General features: G+C 36.3%; 1 protein-coding gene across 1 annotated transcript in view; it reads right to left on the bottom strand.

The window, feature by feature from the left end:
* Nucleotides 1–8,345: 8,345 nt before the first annotated feature.
* TMPRSS11B (transmembrane serine protease 11B) overlaps nucleotides 8,346–21,777 on the bottom strand; it is a 23,310-nt gene continuing 9,878 nt past the window's right edge. Inside the window, exons 3-10 of the mRNA XM_017516554.2 lie at nucleotides 17,584–17,699; nucleotides 17,438–17,502; nucleotides 15,420–15,580; nucleotides 13,987–14,025; nucleotides 12,556–12,733; nucleotides 10,923–11,182; nucleotides 10,424–10,566; nucleotides 8,346–9,751 (exon numbers count right to left, since the gene is read on the bottom strand). Of these exons, the coding sequence (XP_017372043.1) occupies nucleotides 9,593–9,751; nucleotides 10,424–10,566; nucleotides 10,923–11,182; nucleotides 12,556–12,733; nucleotides 13,987–14,025; nucleotides 15,420–15,580; nucleotides 17,438–17,502; nucleotides 17,584–17,699 (1,121 nt within the window). The 3' untranslated portion in view covers nucleotides 8,346–9,592. The remainder of the gene's footprint in view (nucleotides 9,752–10,423; nucleotides 10,567–10,922; nucleotides 11,183–12,555; nucleotides 12,734–13,986; nucleotides 14,026–15,419; nucleotides 15,581–17,437; nucleotides 17,503–17,583; nucleotides 17,700–21,777) is intronic.

Raw genomic sequence — 21,777 nt, 5'->3', positions numbered from 1 at the left:
TGTTCTGTCTGCTACCTGCTCTCTACAACAGTCACACATTCATATTATTTTTCATTCATAGTATGTTTAGCTGCATATCACCTTTCTGAAGCACTCTTCAAATCATTGCATAAAACTACAGATTCCAAACACAGGTGTATGTGATAGGGTTGTTTCCATGCAGGAAATCCAAAATGCTGTGGAAAAACTACAGCTTTCTTATCCAGACTCAGTTGTTTGACTGCAGTCTTTGGATGGGAGTCATGTTGAGGGAGACAGTGTTAATTCTATTGATGTCAGAATTTTAGGCAGGCAAATCTCTGCTTACGTATACATAATGTGCTGATACAATGACTGTTGAAGTTAATAAAGGTAAAGAAAACTTCTGCACTTCCTCTCTCCTGATCAGTGCTTCTCTGGTAAATGTACTAACCACAATGATAGTTGAGATTTTAAGGGCTGGGCAAAATAGCAAAGAACAATTGAAAGGAAACTTGTTTAAACAAGTGTGATGACAGCTATGGATCTATGATTTAAAGGAAGAAATGTAAATTCCCTTTGAGTTGGATATTTAGAAAAAAACAATAGATACTACTTGGATTGGTCTTCTGAGAGGTCCACCCTCAAAATACCACCGCAGATTGGTGAGTTAGTGTTGTGACTCAAGTGCCATCCATCCTTTCATGGCATAGAGCTCCTCCCTAGTAGAACTAACTGTATCTAAATGAGCAGTCTTTGACAAATGATTTAAATGTAAATTGTTTTTATTTGATAGAATTATTATGCCATAGCATTGCTCACTTGAAACATGCTTAATCCAAAAATTCTCACTGAGGTTCTTTACATAGTTTTGCAGAAATTGATCTATAGATGGAGGTAGGTTTTAGAGTAAGAAATAGTTCTGTTTTAGAAATTCTTTATAGGAAAAGGAGCTATTAATCTAATCGAGAGTTTTATTAAGTGAATATGGATTTTGAGGTGACACGCCAAGTTTTATGCAAACAAAAAAAAATGGGAGGCCCTTTAGACATTTTGAATACAAATATCTAGATTCTAGACACTATTTTACATGCCTTTAACCACATGCTTACTCCATTCATTTACTTAATAAATATTTCTCATGCACTTCCTACGGCTACACATTGTTCCCAGTGGTAGAAATACACCAGTGGGTATAATTAATACCCTGCTTTCATGGACCTTACACTGTAATGGGAAAAATAGACAAACAGTAATGAAATTGTAAATACACAATTTATGAGATATTTATATGAGGCTATAGAAAAATAAAGTGGTGTGAAGGGATACAAAGTGGTGAGTGAAGTAGAGGTGACTATCTGTAGAGTGGCCAAGAAAGGCCTCTCTGAGGAGGAGGTTTTTAGCAGAGACCTGAATGATATTGATTGGTATGAATCATCCCCCTAAAACACATATTCATGACTCTATTTAAAAATCTTTAAAATTCTCACCTGCTTTCAGAGTAAAATACAAACGTATCTGGTTGCTATTTTTTGCCCTTCAGAATGTCATCTCTCTTGATGCACATCTCTCTTGATGTTGTTACACAGTAGTGTGGTGTAACAGAAAGGGCATGATCTCTCTGCCAATGTCAGGTCTGTTGAATTTAGGTTGGACATAGATCTCTCTGGACTTCATCTTCTTCATAGGTAAAAATGGGAGATAACAGGACCATACTTGTCAACTTGTTATATCAACTGAGACCATATGTATCAAGTTCTTAGCACAATACCCAGGACAGTATGTTGCCTTACAATGACATTACCTAAAGTCTGACTTTACTTGAGCCATTTCTCAGTCCCCTTTTTCAAATGGCAAGTGCTTCCTACCACCATGTTTTTGTTCAGGCTAATACTCCTGAGATTGCCATTTCCACTCTTGCAATGCTTTCTCATACTTCATGGTCTATTTAATTGCTACTTTTTCACCAAGACTTCCCTGTAAGGCATTATCCTCTTTGATCTCTTTTTTTTTCCTGGTCTCTAATTACTTATTGTCATTAGTACTCATTTTAAGTTTAATCATTTGCTATTATATTGATTTCTATTTGAATCTGCCCTGTGGTTGGTCCCATCACCCCAGTACAAGCTACTTAAACTTGAAGGCAAACATCGTATTTTACATTTCATTACAGTCTTGCCTACTCAGTAGATACTCAGTAAATAAGTTATCTGTTTGAAATATATACTGAATATCCAAAATATATGTAGAGCTCCTAAAAGTGAATAAAATGTTTTAAGAACTCACTATTAAGTATATGGAGAGTTTTAACAGGGTAATTATAGAAGAAATACAGATGGCCAATTAACATAAAAAGAGGTACTGAATCTCATCCATTAATAACTATAGAAATATAAATTAAAACACTAATATGGCACTACTAAAATTAAAAGCTAAAAACATAGAATTAGCAATAAAATTTAGCTTTGGGGGTGTCAGGAACAAATTAATATAAACTAAAAATGTACTATATTTTTTGACTTTGTGAAACTTTCCAGGCTGAGATGATGTCTTAAAACAATAGGCACAAAATCTATGAGAACACAGTGGATAAAAAGTCTCATGAAAGTGTGAGCTAGTTTTTAAAGCATAGTAGGAATATATTGGGGAAAAAATGTCAGAGAAGGGCATCCCAGACGTGGAAAGACACATAATAGCATGTTCTAGAAATCCCAACCAATTGAGTGGTTGAAATATAGGCTACATGCAATGGCATGATGAGACATAAAAAAGAGGCACGTAGCAGCCAGATCCTGATAATGCATGTTATTTTTGTTCAGCTGGACACCATGACTACCTCCATGAAACCATCCACAAGTCTAGGACCACAGGAATGAGAAAGAACCCTTGAGAGGCGCACAGTCTAGTAGGAGATTCAGATGCAAAAACATAATTTTTACATTTGTGGAAAGAATAGTGACAAGTGTAAGCCTGGGGCAACCTGTAGCCATCATCCTGGGGATGTAAGGAGAGGCTACCCAGTGGGAGGTTACACCTGAACTGTGTTTTGAATAATGAGTGAGAAGAATAAGTCAAGATTTTTATGGATTTGCAAGTCTTAATAATGAATTGAGCATGTTGAGATTGGGAGGTAAGGGGTGGTGTAGGATTTTAAGCAGGAGAGAAAGGTGCTGCCAGACTAATTCTCCATGATCACTAGGATGCTTGTCCTTGAAGAATGCCATTATGTACATTAAAGATAGGTAGGAGGACTAACAATTCAGATGGCATGCCACATTTTCTTAAAAAAAAAAAAAAAAAAGGTTGATTTACAATATAGTATCTCTCTGGCTCTTAAGTTACCTTCTCTGATGATGGCTTGGATTGATTTTTAAATCTTCCCCTTTTTTAATCAAATGCCTAGGAAAGGTCTTTGGTTAGTGATTTCTGTCTCATTGAATGTTGTCTTTAGCAGATGAGATAAATCTGACTTATGAGAGCGTAAATCTAAATTTGTAAAACCTGAGGTGGTTGTTTAATGGATTCTTGTATAACATGCATTCCTGTATTTAGTGAAAATAAAGTTTTGTTTACTCAGCCATGCGTGTCTATTGTGACAAGTTTTAAGTGAAGATAATTTTTAAGGCAACAACATAAGAAAGTGTAATATATTGGCCGAGCACAATGGCTCACACCTGCAATCCCAGCACTTTGGGAGGCTGAGGCAGGCAGATCACCTGAGGTCAGGAATTTGAGACCAGCCTGGCTAACATGGTGAAACCCTGTCTCTACTAAAAATACAAAATTAGCCAGGCATGGTGGTGCATGCCTACAATCCCAGCTACTTGGGAGGTTGAGGCAGGAGAATCAGTTGAACCCAGGAGGCAGAGATTGCAGAGAGCTGAGATTGCGCCATTGCACTCCAGCCTGGACGAAAAGAGTGAAATGCCATCTCAAAAAATAAAGTAAAATAATTTTTAAAAATAAAGTATAATTATGTAATTTTCACAATTAAGCATAATAATTATGCAGGACAACAACATATGCTAATATAATTGGGTTATTTTGGAATCCTATAGTCACTATAAATTGTAAGTCTGCAAAAAGTAATATTTCAAATATATGTTACCCAGGATGATTCCAGGTCCATGCTTTTGAAATGTAGAAGACTGAGAAAAGATGAACAATACTATTTTGGCATACTAATAAAAACTGCCTATTGGATTTTCAAGTGGACATTTTAGATATATGACACTGGAGGTTCAGGGAGATGGAAAAACGGTGACTTCTAAAGCTTCAATTAACAGACTTGGAAGTTGGAGGCATAGAGTTAGTATTGAAAGCCACTGAACTGGTGAGCATGGCGGCTCATGCCTATAATCCCAACACTTTAGGAGGCTGAGGTGGGTGGATCACCTGAGATCAGGAGTTTGAGACTAGCCTGGCCAACATGGTGAAACCCCATCTCTACAAAAAATACAAAAAATCAGCTGGTGTGGGGGCAAGTGCCCGTAATCCCAGCTACTGGGGATGCTGAAGCATGAGAATCACTTGAACCCAGGAGATGGAGGTTGCAGTGAGCTGAGATCGCGCCATTGCCCTCCTGCCTGGGTGACAAGAGCAAAATTTCATCTTAAAAAAAAAAAAAGCCATTGAACTGGATAAGATCACTTAGGGTATGAGTGCAAGTAGAGAAGAGGAGAGATAGAAGCCTGAGCTCTGGGACACTCCAACATCTAAAGTTGAGGAAGTTGTGGAAGATCCAGCAGAAGAGACTGAGAAGATTGCTAATGACATAGAAAAATTGCCATAAAAGATGTTGTTGTTTTTTTTTGTTCTGGAAGCCAGGTAAAGAAAGTGTTTCCATAAAAAATGATCAACAATGCTAAATATTATTGACATATTAAGGGAAGAATTGCGAATTGAGTTGCAACATGAAATTCATTGGTGACCATGACTAATGCAGATTTGGAGGAACGTCTGAATCAATATTTGGAGTGAATTTGAAAGACAATGAATGGAAAGGAAGTAAAGGCAACACTTTGAACAAGTTTCACAAAGCAATATAGGAGAAGATGTAAGGTTAAAAAATAAGTATGTTTTTATCTGGAAGATATTGCAGAAGTTCCTGTGTCTATGGAAGTGATCCAGTATAGAGGGTAAAATTGATGACATAAACAAGGATGGGCAACAGTTATAGAAATAAAATCTTTGAGAAGGTGAGTACAGATGGGTTCTTAGCACAAGGGGAGAGTTTGGCCTTAGAGTGGTATACAAACAGCTAATCCATTGTAACAAAAAGGAGGATAGACAACAATAATAACAAACATCTATCTTGCATTTGCTATGTTTTCTAAGTACATTACTTTTGTTAACTCCTTGAATACTACAAAACAACACCATGAAGAAGATATCATTCTTATCCCCATATCAAATCAAAGAAACTGAGACACAGTGATTTCAAATCATTTGCCCAAAATCACACATCTTGTACATGGCAAAGCCAGGGTTTGCCCAAAGGCTATTTAACTCAAGTTCAGCTGTCTATACTGTCCTTTGAGAAGCAAGTAGATTTGTAGGTTTTTATGATAAGTACCAGTAGAAACTTTCTTCTGGTTCCTCTTGTTTTCTTGGTGAAATAATGAGCATGATCATCAGGTGAGTGAAAGGAGGAGAAAAAGATGGTGTTGGAGTTAAGGGCAGAAGAGGAGTGAATGAATTATTTAGGAGAGTAAGAGGGAGTTTTGGCTAAGGATATGCAAAGGGATTTTCAGAGAGCACTAAGGATCTAGCTGATGTTTATGACTATGATTTTAAAGACTAGTCAGCATGATGAGTGTTCTTCTCCAGCTAGTCAACAGCTATGGCACATGCACTAAAATATTGAAGAGTTGGATTGAGCCATGTTTTTTGTTTTGCCAGGCTAGATAGTGAGTGGAGAGATGGGGCAGGGGCAGTGAGTATAGATGTCATGACTGATCACAGTGTTTAAGTCATGAGAAATGGCAAATGACAAGCTTAATGAAGAGAACAGGAGGATATTTGTGGGTATGCCAAAAAATAAAAATAAAAATTCCAGTCAGTGGAAAAGAGCTTCTATTAGGCTTTGAGCCATTAGACTGATATATAAGACCAAATTTAAAAAATAAACTTTAAAACATTTTTAGATACTTTCATCACTTCATCTCTTCTTTTCTGATTCATTTTTCACCAAAAGCATACCTTGAATGCATTAATATAAAAATCTGTATTGCACAATAAGATTTTTTAGCCTTATGAGCTAAAAAAGGATAGTTCTCATCCACTGATAAGTTGATGTTTCTATAGTAGACACAATGCTTGAACAAGAAAGTCACTTTCAAAAATTCCTTATTAAAGCCAAACTAGTTGGTTAATTGGAGGCTTCACAAGAAAGAGGGAACAACCTTGTCAACTTTGTGCTATCATGTATGGCATTAATTTTTTTCAATCTTTAAAAAAATGTGCGATTTTAATTAGCGGTACATTCACAAAAAGATCTTGGTTTATGCTTCATAGTTCACAAGACTATGTCCATATCTTATATCACAAGCACTTTCATATTTCAAACACATGATTTTTTATGTTTCTCAAGAATACATGGACATTTATTAATAGCTGTAGCCCTGCTAGCCAGTGATGGTTATGCCCTTTGTTAAATCCTTGCTCAGTGGACTCCTTCAAAAGGGACTTCAACTTCCCCTAGTTGAAAAAAGAGAGAAAAAATTAAATTAGACTAAGTTGTTTTTTGTTTTATTTTGTTTTGTCCTTCTTAGTTGGGGGATGGGAGTTATAAAATGTCTCAATCACTCATTTCTGGTTTCTTTTCCATACCACTTATGAGTAGTAAAAGCACTTTATTTAGGAAAATATTTTACTTTTTAATAAAATGGTGACCAGTTTTGTAATTCAAATAATGATACTTTTGTCAGTTTAGCATTTTAATTTTCATGCATTGTGATTAGTGTTGTTGGTTTCATTTTTTAAGGCAGACCTCTAATTCTTTGCTTGTGTGAACTTTTCAACATGCTGTTAACATCAGAAGGCCAGGATGGTGCAGTCTATTATTACCAAAAAGAAAGAAAAAAACATGACTTTTGGCTGATCCATCACATATAGAGTCCATATGAATGTGAAGATTCTAAGTTCTTAAGACAAAAGTAAAGGCTGAAAGGCTATTGCACCCCATAGAGAATCCCCCTTTGTCTGGATAATAACTGCTTTACCTTATATAACTTGCCCCACCTGATCCTTACCTCCACACCAAGCCTGGAGATTGGCTACTCATGCTATCATATCCCTCCTTGTTCAACCAGGGAGTCTCAGTCTTGAGAAACCTTCACTCTTCATTCCTTTCTCATGGAACCCTTAGTCTCACAAATGCTCTCTTTCTCTACCAATCTTTCACCCTCCTCCAAATTCCTTTCCACCCTTTCCTTCCAATCACTTCCCTCATTCTTCCATATTGGGGTTATTACTGATTCAGTTTCATTTGTTTCCCCCTGGAAGAAGCAAGAGACAGACTGTGATTGAACTCACAAGGTTGGGGATAAATTAAACGTTTGTAAACATCTGACTTCTGAATTAACTATCTATAAGACAAGGAAATCATTGCACAGCCTGTAATACCTTTGACCTCTCTTCACTGCCACTCTAGCCCATTCTTTTCATCAAAGTTAAGTAATCTTTTCAAAGTGTTTATTAGATCATCTCACTCCCTCTTCTTGGAAAACTCCTTGGCCTCCAATTGCAGTTAGAATGAAAATCCAAGGTCTTTACCATGACTTACTAAGAGGTACTTGACTTGGCCCCCAGCTACCTCTTCCATCTACTCTCCTACCATCACTCATTGATCCACTAGGCTCCCGTCATATTGGCCTTCTTTCTGACCAAAATATCCACCTCACTTTTCTCTCTCTCTGGATCTTATATTTGTTCCCTTTGGATATCTTTTCTTTCAAATGTTTTCTGTTTTGGCTTTTCATCCTTTTTTAGGTACAGCTCAAATGGCTACCCACTCAGAGATGCTATTCAGACATCCCAATCTAAAGAACGGTGTATCTGCTCCATCATTGTCCATCACATTACTTTTTGTTTCCTTCATAACATTTATCACAATCCAAAATTATGTATGTGTCTACTATTTTTATTCACCGAATGTGGTATCCTTGAAGAAAGACATTGTATCTATACCTGACAGTTCCTGAAACACACTAGGGACTCGGTAAATATGTGTGGCTGGTGTGAAGCAGAAGTGAGGCGAGAAAGACGCCATCTTGTCACAGCTGGTTATGGATTTGCTTAATGTCAATATGCATGTCATTTGAGCCATAATTTAAAGAAAAGTAATTCCACAAACAACTGAAGAAAGCAGTTTTTTGTTTTTTGTTTTTTTTAGTTTATTTTAATGCCCGTTAAATTTTTGGTGACTTTTACATTTAGAAAATTACAAAAGGTAAATTATTTGTGGAGATTGCAAAGTTAGCCCTCTGTATGATTGCATTTTTACTATAAGGAGATGCCACACAGTTCTCTGCCACTGATCACCTCATGCTATTTTTGCTGCAAGAGAAAGTAAACAAATGACAAAAGATGAATACGAAGAAAATGCTATATAAATAATTGCAACTTAAAAATCATCCTATAATTCCTGACAAATTTTGGATCTAAACTCAATGAGGACAAATTTGTAAGGATAAATTTATCAACTTATCAGAGATGATGGAGAGTGACTTTAAGCAAATCATTTCTCTTCTCTGGTCTTCAGTTTTTTGATCTGTAAATTAAAAGACTCAGTCTAGCTGGACCTCTGATACTCCTTTTTCACTGCAAGATTGCATGATTTTATGAGGTACATGAATTATTTCACATATAAGTAAAAAATGGATGTACATTGTTTGGCCCACATATTCCAGTTTAACAAAATGAAATTATAATTGACATAATGAAAAGTAACACATCTGATAAATCCCCTATATATGTTCTCATACTAACAAAATTTATTATTTTCTTTTGATTCTGGAAAACAAATTAAGGTTAATTCTGAATATAATGGTAAAATGAATCAGAACTCGGCTGTTAAGAAAAATTATATATTCGCCTTCTTTCTTTTCTTCCCTTGTATTTGGTTTGTTTGTTGGTTGGTTTGTCTTTGGAAACAGGATCTCACTGTGTTGCCCAGACTGGAGTGCAGTGGTGGTGCAGTCACAGATCACTGCAGCCTCGATCTGCTGGGCTCAAGCAATCCCCCCACCTCAGTCTCTTGAATAGCTGGGACTACAGGTGCATGCTCTCATGCCTAGTTAATTATTGTATTTTTTTGAACACAGATTTACCCATGTTTCCCAAGCTGGCCTCAAACTCCTGGGCTCAAGCAATCCACCCACCTTTGCTCCCAAAGTGCTAGGATTACAGGCATGAGCCACTGCACCCGGCCTCTTCCTGTCTTTTACATTAACTTAAAAGATTAATAAATGCATAGACAGTGTCATGGATATAACTAAATATTAATAAAGACATTTATATTTTTGTATATAAAGTGATTTGTTTACCAACAATCAAAATAAAAAGTTCCCAAAGCCACAGATAAGGAAAGCCTGCAGTTGTCTTTATGTTCCTTTGTATGATTACTTTTCTTTCAGAGTCCAGTCTTGGATGTGATCCAATTGCGATAAGAAGTCACTCGAGTATAGACACCTGGCTTATTCTTTTTACCACATCCATCACCCCAGCTTACTATTCCAAGATGCCAGATATTTCTGGAATCAGGATAAGTTAGTGGTCCACCAGAGTCATTCTAGAAGAAGAAAAGAAAAAATGTTTCTTGTCTTAACAAAAAATTTCCTTTTACCTTTCCTGTGGTGTTACCAATACCTCCTGGCCACTGAAACCAATCCAGTCTCTTTGAGCTGAGAACTCTGAAACCCTTAGGATTTTGTTTTTTTAAAACACAAGACAGCTACAAACCAGAACATGTGGCCTAAAACTGCCAAATGTCGACTTGGGCAAACTAGAGTTTGACTTATATCATGAGTGCAGCCTGAATATGGAGATGACTTAGCTGCTTGCACTGAGCTGAAGTGTCTATGATGAAGCCTCTGAGGAATGAGTGGCATAGGCACATGCCCAGACTCCTGTTGCATCTCTGGATACAGAGAAGACCACATTCTAGGTCTGCTGGTTGCCCAGAAAATAGGACAAAATTCATCTTGTAAACTTCTTCTAAGTATTATTCTTTTTATGAATTCCCAGATTGAAAACTTCATCAGGGCAGGATTGTGTTCACCTCCACATCCCTAGCATGTAGGCTGGTGTCTGCTACATAAATGGGATTAATACATTTTTGGTGTATTGAAATACAAAGCTACTATGTCAATACCATTAACACAAACAATATTTTATGTGGATTAGAACTTCCATTTGAGTAACTTTTTGGGAGAAAACAATTGGATAATGTAACTAGACATACCTGACATGCATCAGCTTCTCCTGACATAAATCCAGCACATAGCATTGTATCAGTAACAGAGCCAGACAATGCATGTGGGGCATTGCAAATGTTGTTGTCAATAATCTTCAAAAAGGCTTCTTGAAGTATCACTGGAAATGCACCTAAAGACAGTAAGTGCTACATATTATGGAGATCTTAGACGTTGCTGGTACAAAGAATGTCTACAGCATAACCCAGGCTCTCCTGGTCACCATGAGTCAGGCCGGTTCCAGTTAGATTAGTCATTTTCAGGTGTTTGTAATAGTTGGCTGCCTAACACATAATTTCAATTTTTCCAATTCCCATTCCCAGAGATATTTTAGGAAGTGAAGACAATTTGATGTCGTGCTTTTTGTCCCACCACTTGGTTTTCTTTTCAGAATATTTATTAATGAATTGCATGAGGGGATAATTGATTGATTAAATAATTATTCCCATGTAGCTATTATGATTTTATAAAAAAAAAAAAAAAAGTTACCATTCATGTGAAGTGTTCCCCACCCTGTAACTACAACATTGTCATTTTGTGAGAGCTTCATTTTGGCTTCAGGAAGACAAATCCTACGAATGTACTTCGTAAAAGAAACTTCTTCAGCAAGCTGTATGAGGGCAATATCATCATGAAGCCCAGGACTGCTATAATTTTCATGAAAAATAATCTTTTGTACTTTGCGTGTCATATATGGTTTATTTACTACAGTTCCAAAGTTGACAGTCCAATCTTTTGAATTGTTTCTCCTAGAAGACACAATGTAATTAGAATATACTCAGTTTCTAGGTCACGACAGTGTTAGCGGTGATTATCTCATAACCTTAAGGCACGAGGTTCCCAAACAACATTGTAAGCCACTGAAATTCTTATTTTATAAAATATATTTGACGTGGAGCTGTTGTAAATGTTGCAGTCACATAAAAATAATGCTAAGGATTCAGACTTGTCAGCTTTTTGAAAATCCTTTCAAGTAGAGTCACTGATGTTTTCCCCTGCTTATTCAGTTCCACTGTTTCTGAACATTGAATTTGATCAGAAATCTTATGAGCATCCTCAATCCCGTAAATGGATGGGATCCAGAATTAGTCTTATTACCACATACCCTTGGTTTCAACAGCACTTTTTGATCCTTACCCTTCTATCACCCTCAAGTAGGCCCTAATGTCTATTGTTCCCCTCCTTGTATCCATATGTACTCAATGTTTAGCTCCCACTTACAAGTGACACGATGAAGTATTTAGTTTTCTCTTGCAGCATTAATTCATTTAGCTAGGATAATAGCCTGCAGCTGCATCCATGTTCCTGCAAAGGCCATGATTTTATTCTTTTTTATGGCTGTATAGTATTCCATGGTGTATGTGACTCATATTTTCTTTATCCAATTCACCGTTGCTGGGCATCTAGGTTGATTTCATGTTTTTGCTATTGTGAATAGAGCTGTGTTATACATATAAGTGCATGTGTCTTTTTGGTAGAACAATTTACCTTCCTTTGAATATACTCAACTTTTGGGTCCAGATTAAATTTTACATCAGATGGATGTCCTGGCTTTCTTCTTCAAATTTCCGTAGCACTTACTATCTTTATAATACATGTCATGTTTATGATACTATGCGGCCTCAAACTTTTCATGTATGACATTGAATTTTTAAAAAATAGATTATAAGCCTCTGGTGGCAAGACAAGGAAACACCTAGTAACTGGAGTCAGACATACTCAAGTTTACATTCAATTTATTTAAGAGCTGGCTGATCTTACTCAAGTTTTGTCGCATTTCCTAAGTGAGCCTTGGTTTCCTCGTCTTCAAATAGGTTAAATTATACTTTCCATGCAGAATTGAATGCTGTGATTAAGTGAAATGATGTAAGTATAGCACCTAATGTCAGGCCAAGGTAGCTATTTGGAAAATGTTAATTAATACTTCCATTGGCTTTTCTCTCCTTTCCCTAATTTAAATGCTTTTCCGGCCCCTTAATTACACAGGTGATTGTAATTGTTCTATGTGATTGTAAATTTCATATGGCCTTGGTGAAGCTTCACACCTTAAGTTAACCCCTACAAACTATCCAAAATAGTTTTGCACCCAGCATCCTTCGTTTAACCAAATTTTCAGACTTACTTAGCAAAGCAGTGAGCTGCAGATAACAGCCACCTGCTGCTGATCAGAGAGGCTCCACAGTAGTGATGGCCTTTCCATTGCATGCTGGCCTGCCATGGCCATGCCCCCGCCTGGGCACTTTTTCCGTTCACAATTTTGTTGCCAGTTATGATACTGTTGGCTAGTTGCCTCCCACAACCTAGAGAAAGGATTTATTTATACAAGAGCAGATATCTTTGATTATGCATTATAAAAAATATATCATTAAAAATTACTTGAAACTCATCAGTGATTATTAAACATCTCCTAATTGATGATGTTTGTTTTCTACAAGATAATCCTATAATGGTTCTCTATTCTGTCTTGGTTCGAGTGGTTCTTACTTGTCCTCTTTTCCAGTCTCAAGCATCTTTCAACCACCGTCTTTTGTTGTGTCTATGTGTTATAACTCTTGTCTCTCTAAGCAGATTCTTGAAGGTAGAAATTTTGATATCTACATTTTGCATAGTATATGCATAGTTCCTGATCGATACTCCATAAATAGCCACGGAGTAAATGAATGCATGGATGTATCTTGTGGACAACATGATACTCTTAAAGATAATTTATTTAAAAGATGTAACTCGACAGTGATGTGCTCCTATAGGCCTACAGCTACTTAGGAGGCTGAGGCAGGAGGATTCCTTGAGCCCAAGAGTTCCAGACTGTAGTCCATTACAGTTGCACCTGTGAATTGCACTTTAGCCTACACAACATAGCAACATCCTATTTCTAAAGCAAAAAATAATAATAATTTTTAAGATGTTTTTATCTTAAATATATTTGATACAGCCTGGTTTTATCTTTTCTTCTTATCCTAAGTTGTCATTTCCTTCAATCTTTCTCATTTTAACATACTTAAATATATTTTTCACTCACAATTTTATTATTTGGAATCGATTTTCATTTAACTTTTTGTATAATTTTTAATAAATGTCAAAATTAATAGACCAATGTTTTTCAAAAAGAAATTCCGGCCGGGCGCGGTGGCTCACGCCTGTAATCCCAGCACTTTGGGAGGCCAAGGCGGGTGGATCACGAGGTCAAGAGATCGAGACCATCCTGGTCAACATGGTGAAACCCCGTCTCTACTAAAAATACAAAAAATCAGCTGGGCATGGTGGCGCGTGCCTGTAATCCCAGCTACTCAGGAGGCTGAGGCAGGAGAATTGCCTGAACCCAGGAGGCGGAGGTTGCGGTGAGCTGAGATCGCGCCATTGCACTCCAGCCTGGGTAACAAGAGCGAAACTCCGTCTCAAAAAAAAAAAAAAAAAAGAAATTCCAAGTCAATAACTGATATATCCAGTAATTTTGAAAGTATTCTATGGATTTTCACATGATATATTTCATAGAAAATGATGGAAAAATACCTGTGAATCCATCAAACTTATAATAAAAGTATCCTTAACTTACAGTTGTTGGTAAGCATTTCAGAAGCAGCTTTGCTGATTTCTGAAAGTGAAAAACAAAACAAAACATAAAGTTGATCAAATATCACCAAGCAATTGACTTCAACCTAAAAACATAAATGCTAGCTTTCCTAACCCAATATTGTCCAACATTTAACTATTTAGAGTAGCTCAGGTATTTTCAGCCCCTCTGACTCTTATTTGTTACATTATAACCATCTCTCCATATCTCTACCAGGTAGTCTAGAAAAAGAGAAATGGGAATAAAAAACAAAGCTTTCAGTTTTACAATTATTGAAGTAAAATATTCAGTGCTGTTAAGAAGCTGGCACTCTTACAAATATTTTTTAAGAGATCATGATAGGGGTTTCTTTCCCGTGATAATTCTCTTTACTCTGAAATGCTGACACTTATATATATTTTAAGGAAAATGCCCCAATTAAAATTACACTTCATTGGGCCCATCCTGCTCTTTAGGGTAATCTCCTTACTAAGAATGAATCATGAAATTTTGAGAACTTAAATTTAAATGTTTTTCCTATTGGTAAAAGTCTTTAGAGAGAAGAGAAGAGGAGGGAACTAAAAAAAACACTAGAAAATGTTGACTACACACTATGGGACACAGAGAGCCAGTAACCAATGTATCCCTGTTTCCCAAAAGCTACCTACAGAAAAATGTTATTACTATCTTGAAAAGTTCTACCTCAGGTTCACTTCTTGTTAGTTGTCCACTGGTGATGGGGTCTTTATTGTGTGGCAAAGGAGCAGTAACTGGCAAATGTTGACCTTTCAAGCCCTCAAGTACACTAGGGTTAATTGTCTGTCTAGAAGAACCATGAAGCAGGACTCTGAAACTACATGCTTATCACCTAGCTGGCCTTTTCAAGGCCTTTGCAGATCCTTCGCAATCTTTACAAACTTCCCTTTCTGTAAGGAGGCAAAATCTTCTCATTTTTTGCCTTGTTTTCTGGGGAATTATTCCAGACAATTCTTTTCTTTAGAAGTGTATTACTTCAGTTTTTTCACAAGAATTGGTAAGAACTCCCATCCCCAACATTGTTCCTACTCCTGCAATCTCCTTACCGAAAGACCAAGAAAGTCCTAAATCTGCTTCTTGTCATGAGATTCTGACAGAAGCAGAGAGTAGAAAGGAAAGATACTTCAATTAGAACCTTTCACCCCCTTTCCATACATAATAGGCAAACGCTTCCAAATTTATATCCATGCTTGCAAAGTAACCCTCATTCCTATCATTCTTCAGGCAATGATTCCATAGCACTGTCCCTTCCACTACTAAGTCATTTGTAGGAGTGATGGAGTAAGGTATGCATATTTTTTCCCCAAATTACTAAAACTCTTAGTTTACTTTTTAGTACTTAAAAAAAAAATCCAGAAAAAAATCTACATAATAGAAAATAACGGAAATAAGTCAAATACCCTTGAGTTCAATGGAAGCAGGAACTGCATTCCAGGATGCCATGTTGTCTTTCAACATCTGGTGTAATATAGCCTTGATTTTAGTCCTCATGCTAACTCTCTTTGCTGGAAGAAACTTGAATTTCAGCTGTAACTGTACATTTGAACCATTATCATTAGGCCTAGAAACAACAGAAATTTTCTAATGTACTATTTCTTATCTTTTAGATGTTTTGTGAATACATGAAATTTCACACATTTTAGTATCACATTTTCTTTAGATAATATTAAGAAAAATATGCAGATACTGTCACAGGTACTATTCGAGGAAGAAAATAAGTACCACAAACTAAAATCAGGATATTTCAAACACATATGGGAAACGGAATACTGGCCAACAAATGATTAGCATGAAGTCTTACTATAATACAATAAAAACCAGTGCTCTCATTCAGAATTTTTTTAAATTTATTTTTTATTTTTGTGAGGGAGTCTCACTGTCATCAGGCTGGAGTGCAATGCCATGATCTCTGCTCACAGCAACCTCCGCCTTGATTTTGATTCTCCTGCCTCAATCTCCCAAGTAGCTGGGATTACAGGCACCTGCCACCACTCCCAGCTAATTTTATTTGTATTTTTAATAGAGACAGGGCTTCACCATGTTGATCAGATTGATTTCGATCTCCTGACCTTGAGATCTGCCTGCCTCGGCCTCCCAAAGTGCTGGGATTACAGGCATGAGCCACCGCACCCAGCCCAGAATTTTTCTAATAACTTCACTTTAGAGAAAGAGAAATTAGAAAATAAAGGTAGGGCAGAGAAGCATTCAAAAGACAGTTTCCAGACAATTTCCAGTATTTAGAAGCCAGTGCTAATCTTTTTCCTATGGTTTTCCATACTTAACTAGCCTGCCCCAGCAGATCTATACAATGAGGAAGCTCAGAAAGATAATTCTAAACGAAGAACATCTCGATTATATATTCAGTACATTATCTTTAATCAGGAAAAGAGGTTATTTTAAGAGACTTTCAAACCAAAGCCATATCAATCAGAATTTTTTAAGTTATCCATAATTTCACTTTCAAATAATTATGATAAATTCCAGTTTTTGTCTGTCTGTAGGTAAGTAGGTTGGTTAGGTCAGCTGGATTTTTTGTTTGTTTTGTTTTGAGAGTTCAGAATTCCCCAGAATAGATATTAACAATTAGCAAATTACAAGTGGGCTCTACCCTCATTACTCTTTCCACATACACCATACCCTCCTCCCTGCATCCTGCCCTAACACCACTATCTTCAGGCACCCTTCAAAGGTCTATCTAGACAAATGTTATCTTAAAATACTGTCTTTCTTCCACAGCCATTGCAAGAATGATAATTATTAAGGAAACTAAAAGAGAATGTTTTTAGGGAAGGTATGACCTAAAAACAAACCGGTTGAATTGTTTGTTTTCCATGAAGTTATAATTATCTTTCATCATAGCAGTCAGTTAGGACTGACCACCACCAATAACCTTATAATTCTCTCCAAGTATAAGGATTAAAAATTTGTATGTAACAACTCTTGCCCGGAACAGAAATTTGCTGGATACAGTTATATTTTCATTATTTGAAAACTAACTTTCTTTTTCCTTCTCTTTCTTTCCTTCCTTCCTTCCTTCCTTCCTTCCTTCCTTCCTTTCTTTCTTTCTTTCTTTCTTTCTTTCTTTCTTTTTTTCTTTCTTTCTTTCTTCTTTCTTTCTTTCTTTCTCTTTCTTTCTTTCTTTCTTTCTTCTCTTTCTTTCTTCGTTTTCTTCTTTCCTTCTTTCTTTCTCTTTTTCTTTCTTTCTTTTCTTTTCCTTCTTTCTTCTTTCCTTCCTTCCTTCCTTCCTTCCTTCCTTCCTTCCTTCCTTCCTTCCTTCTCTCTCTTTCTTTCCTTTATTCCTTCCTTTCTTTCCTTTCCTTTCTTTCTCTTTTCCTTTTTTTTTGTTATTGTTATCTAAAGTCAAGGTTATATGATCTATCACCTACTTTCATAAAATCTTGAATAAACTTGTACTTACAGAAGTTTGATGACCTCAGATTTGACATATTCATATATGCCGGAATTTTGAAATGCATTTAACATCTGACAAAAAGAAAAAAAGAGTCACCATGTATGTTTCAATCAAATTTATGATAAAATTAATAAAAGAAATCTCTGATTTACCTTAGTCTCAATATCTTTGCTTAGATTTGTGCTGGCTTGTGAACCTGCATTTTCACAATTATCATTGTATGTGACTCCAGAAATATGAAAATCACCTTGATAATAGTAAATCTTGTCTGTGAAATTAAAAAAAGAAACTCAAAGAATTTTAAAGTGGGAAGTGGCTTTTTTTCCAAGCATATATATAATTTTACTTTAAGTTCTGGGGTATATGTGCAAACCTTGCAGGATTGTTACATAGGTATACACATGCCATGGTGGTTTGTTGGGGTATGGGGGGCTAGGGAAGGGATAGTAGGGGCTGTGGAGATTGGAAAGGAATCCCCTTAGGAGAAATACCTAGTGTAGGTGATGACGGGATAGAGGGAAGTGGCTTTAAAACCATTTATACCTCTCTTTCAACATACAACCCAGCTTTAGAAATAATCCAAGGGAGAGAGAAAAAGGAGGGGAATGAACAATCATTTATTCTAGAAATGGCAACTTCACATCATTCATTCAATGACCCCCCCCTTTCCCTTTTATGTGACAATAGAGATTACTGTCCTGCTAAGTCCAGATATACTCTCAGTACCCTCCTCAAAACAGCAATGCCACTAACAATCCACCTGAGTATGCACTAAAGATGAAACACTTTTATATGTATAGTCTAAAATCAGCCTAGCAATTACCCAATTATGTTTCTAAGCATGTCTGATATGGGAAACATATAAGCATCAGTCACCCTTCACTTTCTGGATGATATACACTGTCTTGTACCTTCTTGCATGCCCTTTGCCTGTCGGCCTGGTTTCCATTCCTTGAGGTTATTCCTGGAGGACTCCATGGTGACCTTTTATTTCCCTACAGTATATGATGGGTGGTGCTTGGTGTGAGTCACAAGGTCTCACATCCCTGTCTTTTCCTTTCCCCAAAAATAAACTGCTTCACCTGATACATTAGGTCACCATAATTTAAAAAACGTCAAGCCTTTTAAAAATAGGAACCACCCAAATGTGATGGAGCATGCATATAGTCCCAGCACTTTTTGAAATTGAGGTAGGAGGATTGCTTGAGTCTGGGAGTTCAAGATCAGCCTGGGCAACAAAGTGAGGCCCTGTCTCTACAAAAAATATTAAAAATTTGCTGGGCACAGTGGCATGTGCTGGTAGTCCCAGCTATGGAGGAAGCTGAAGTGGGAGAATTGCTGGAGCCCAGGAGTTCAAGGCTACACTGAGCTGTGATTGCACCACTGCACTGCAGCCTAGGTGACAGAGTGAAGCACCCATCTTTAAAAAAAAAAAAAAAAGGAACTAATATGAAACCATATCCTGTTTTGGTTAAGTACTCCAAGACCCTCTTCTTTCTACTATTTTATCATTTTCATCTGTGAAGTGTGTCACCAAATTAACTAAAGTAAATAATTAGAATCAGAATCTGCTAACTTTGTGTTAAATCCGCAATACTGAACCAGGATATTTACAAGTAGGTAGATTAACTTGTCAAAAGTCTCAAAAGTCATGCCCAGATTCAGAGAAACCATGATGTTTAGATTTCTGATTCCAGTTATAATTTTACTGAAGAATATATCAGTTTAAGATGCCATTTTAAAATTAATTTTTGCTTGATTATTATTATGGATGGAATGTGTCCCTTCCAAAATTCACATATTGAACCCCTAAACACCAGTGTGACTGTTTGGAGACATGATCTTAAATGGGGGAATTATGGTTAAATGAGATCATAAGGGTGAGACACAAATCCAATAGGACTACTGTCTTTGCAAGAAGAGAAAGAGACACCAGATCTCTCCCTAACACACACTCACTTCACTCCATCTCCCAAAATACACACAGAGGAAAGGCCACGGAAAGGCACAATGAGAATTCAGCTATTTGCAAGCCAGGAAAAGAGGTCTCTCCAGAAACCAACCAGCACATTGGTCTTAAACATCCAGTCTCTAAGATTGTGAAAAAAAAAAAAAAAAAAAAAAAAAAAAAAAAAAAAAATAATAAAAAAAAAAAAAAAAAAAAAAAAAAAAAAAAAAATGTCTATTGTTTAACCTAGCCAGTCTGTGGATTTTCTTAGGGTAGCTTGAGCTAATATAATTATTTAGGTAAACTGAATAGGAATCTATTGTATATTCTATACTGTGGTCAGTGATTTTCAGTTTTGCAGACATAGCAACAGTAATCTTTATATAGTAAACTGTCCTCCATTTCAAAGTTTATTAAGACTTTTTTCTTAAGATAGACATATTTTATTACCTCTCTAAAACACTGCTTTATACTAATAGATTGTAACACTACCTATACATCATAATCTTCCAAAGGGCATGCATGGAAGGTCCTGCCCCAGTCCAGCTGAATCAGCTAACCTAAGGGTAGGGCCTAGGGATGAACACTACTTCAAAAGAGCTCGACAGGTGATTCTGAGAAGAAGCTAGGGTTTGGAACTATTAGATAAACTATATGAAGGATTATGAAATTGTTTATACATGTGCATGTAAGCTTTCGGAAATAGCATTGTTAAGTAAAACAGTTGAGAAAGAGATGAACCAAAGTCATTTCTAGAATAATGATCTTTGTGAAATACTTATCTCTGAATTAACCTAAAAAGTGGAAACTCAACTCAAAAGTTTAAAAAAGTTGATTGAGAAATAATAGACGTATTTAGACAGGGAAACTAATTTCATACCACTGAAATGAGGGATTATAATACCTGTCATCCAGCTAATTTCATACCAATCAAATGAGAGATTACAATAGCTGTTATACAGCTTAAGTTGTTCTCAATATTAACAAATATCATATTTGTTCCTAAGCCAGAGTCCTAGAGCAAACCCATCTTTCAAACCGACTTCAAACAACCTTTACCATAGAGCCTGTATCCATTTTTACTCCACAAGTAGTACAGTTCAAGTAATTTAAGTAATTTAAGCTGCTCTAGCCTTATATCTGAAATAGTGTGTGGTTGACAAATGTAGAGACATTCAAGGGTGAATTCTTGTCCCATGCACCTCCTGCTCCAGCCAGGGTGCTGTAGCTCCCCTTTGTACCACTCCTTTCCATTAAGACATTGCTTCCCCAGAAAGGGAACCTTTTTAAGATGCAAACTGTATTTTGAAAACAAAAAATGATTTATTCACAAGGGCTTGATTTTGAAAACTCAGAGCACTGTCCTTAAGGAAATTATGTGAAGAATGTTATTTTTTAATGAGTAGAGGAAAAGAGAGATTTCCTGTACTCATTTTTAATGAGTAGAGGAAAAGAAAGATACAGATTCTGAAAATTTCACGGATAGATATGGCAGACAGGAGAATGAGCACCTACCACTCTTCTGAAAGACAGCACTTAAGAGGACTGAGGAGAAACAAAGGAAAAGAAGCCAGGTTGAAAGAAGCAGTGGAATTTTTGCTAAGTCAGCCAAAATTTGTCTACATTGCATTCTTGTATTGGGTTATATATTTCAGAGATATAAAACTTAGAAAAATCATGATAAAGTAGTATAATTACTCAAACTATTAAGTATATTAATATTAAGCTTTTAAGTGAGCTATGCTACTTAAAAGCTGTGCTATCAAGCAAGTCACTTGACTTTTCTGAGCCTCAGTGTACTGTATGAGAAAATAAGGATAGTAAAACCTTTCATTTCTAGCTCACAGGATTGTTGTGAAGATAAAGTGAAATAATGGATGTCAAATTTATTTTAAAACATTAATTACACAAGTTTAAGGACTTCTTTTTCAGAAAGGTAAAAATAAATTGGAAACTAAGTTTTGTGAGTAAACTGTTAATAAAAGTTTTAAAAATAAAGCCATGTTTATACAAACATTTAGCCATTCAACCATGCTTGACTATCTAATATCAAAAGAGTTATTTGTAGATTTTTCGTTGCTACTTACTCATCATATCTTAATAACCAATAGCAGAAGTGAGTCAAGAAGAGAAGGAATTTCTAAAGTTTGGAATATATTTACTACAGGATGTAACAATTCAACTACAAGACTACTATAAGCTCCTTTAATGACAATGAATGCGATATCAATGTATTGAATATTTCAGTCTTGCTTATATCGTCATAGTTGGTGATATACTTTATAAGGAGGCCTCTGATTCAAAAAACCTTATAAACGGGGGGTGGATCCAAGATGGCCGTTTAGGAACAGCTCAGGATTGCAGCTCCCAGTGAAAGCGCAGAGGGTGAGTGGACGCC

Source organism: Cebus imitator, unplaced genomic scaffold (genome assembly GCF_001604975.1).
Source record: "Cebus imitator isolate Cc_AM_T3 unplaced genomic scaffold, Cebus_imitator-1.0 Scaffold594, whole genome shotgun sequence".
Taxonomy (NCBI): Eukaryota; Metazoa; Chordata; class Mammalia; order Primates; family Cebidae; genus Cebus; species Cebus imitator.
The sequence above is the reverse complement of the archived record's forward strand: the minus strand, read 5'-3'. Positions and strand labels throughout refer to the sequence as shown.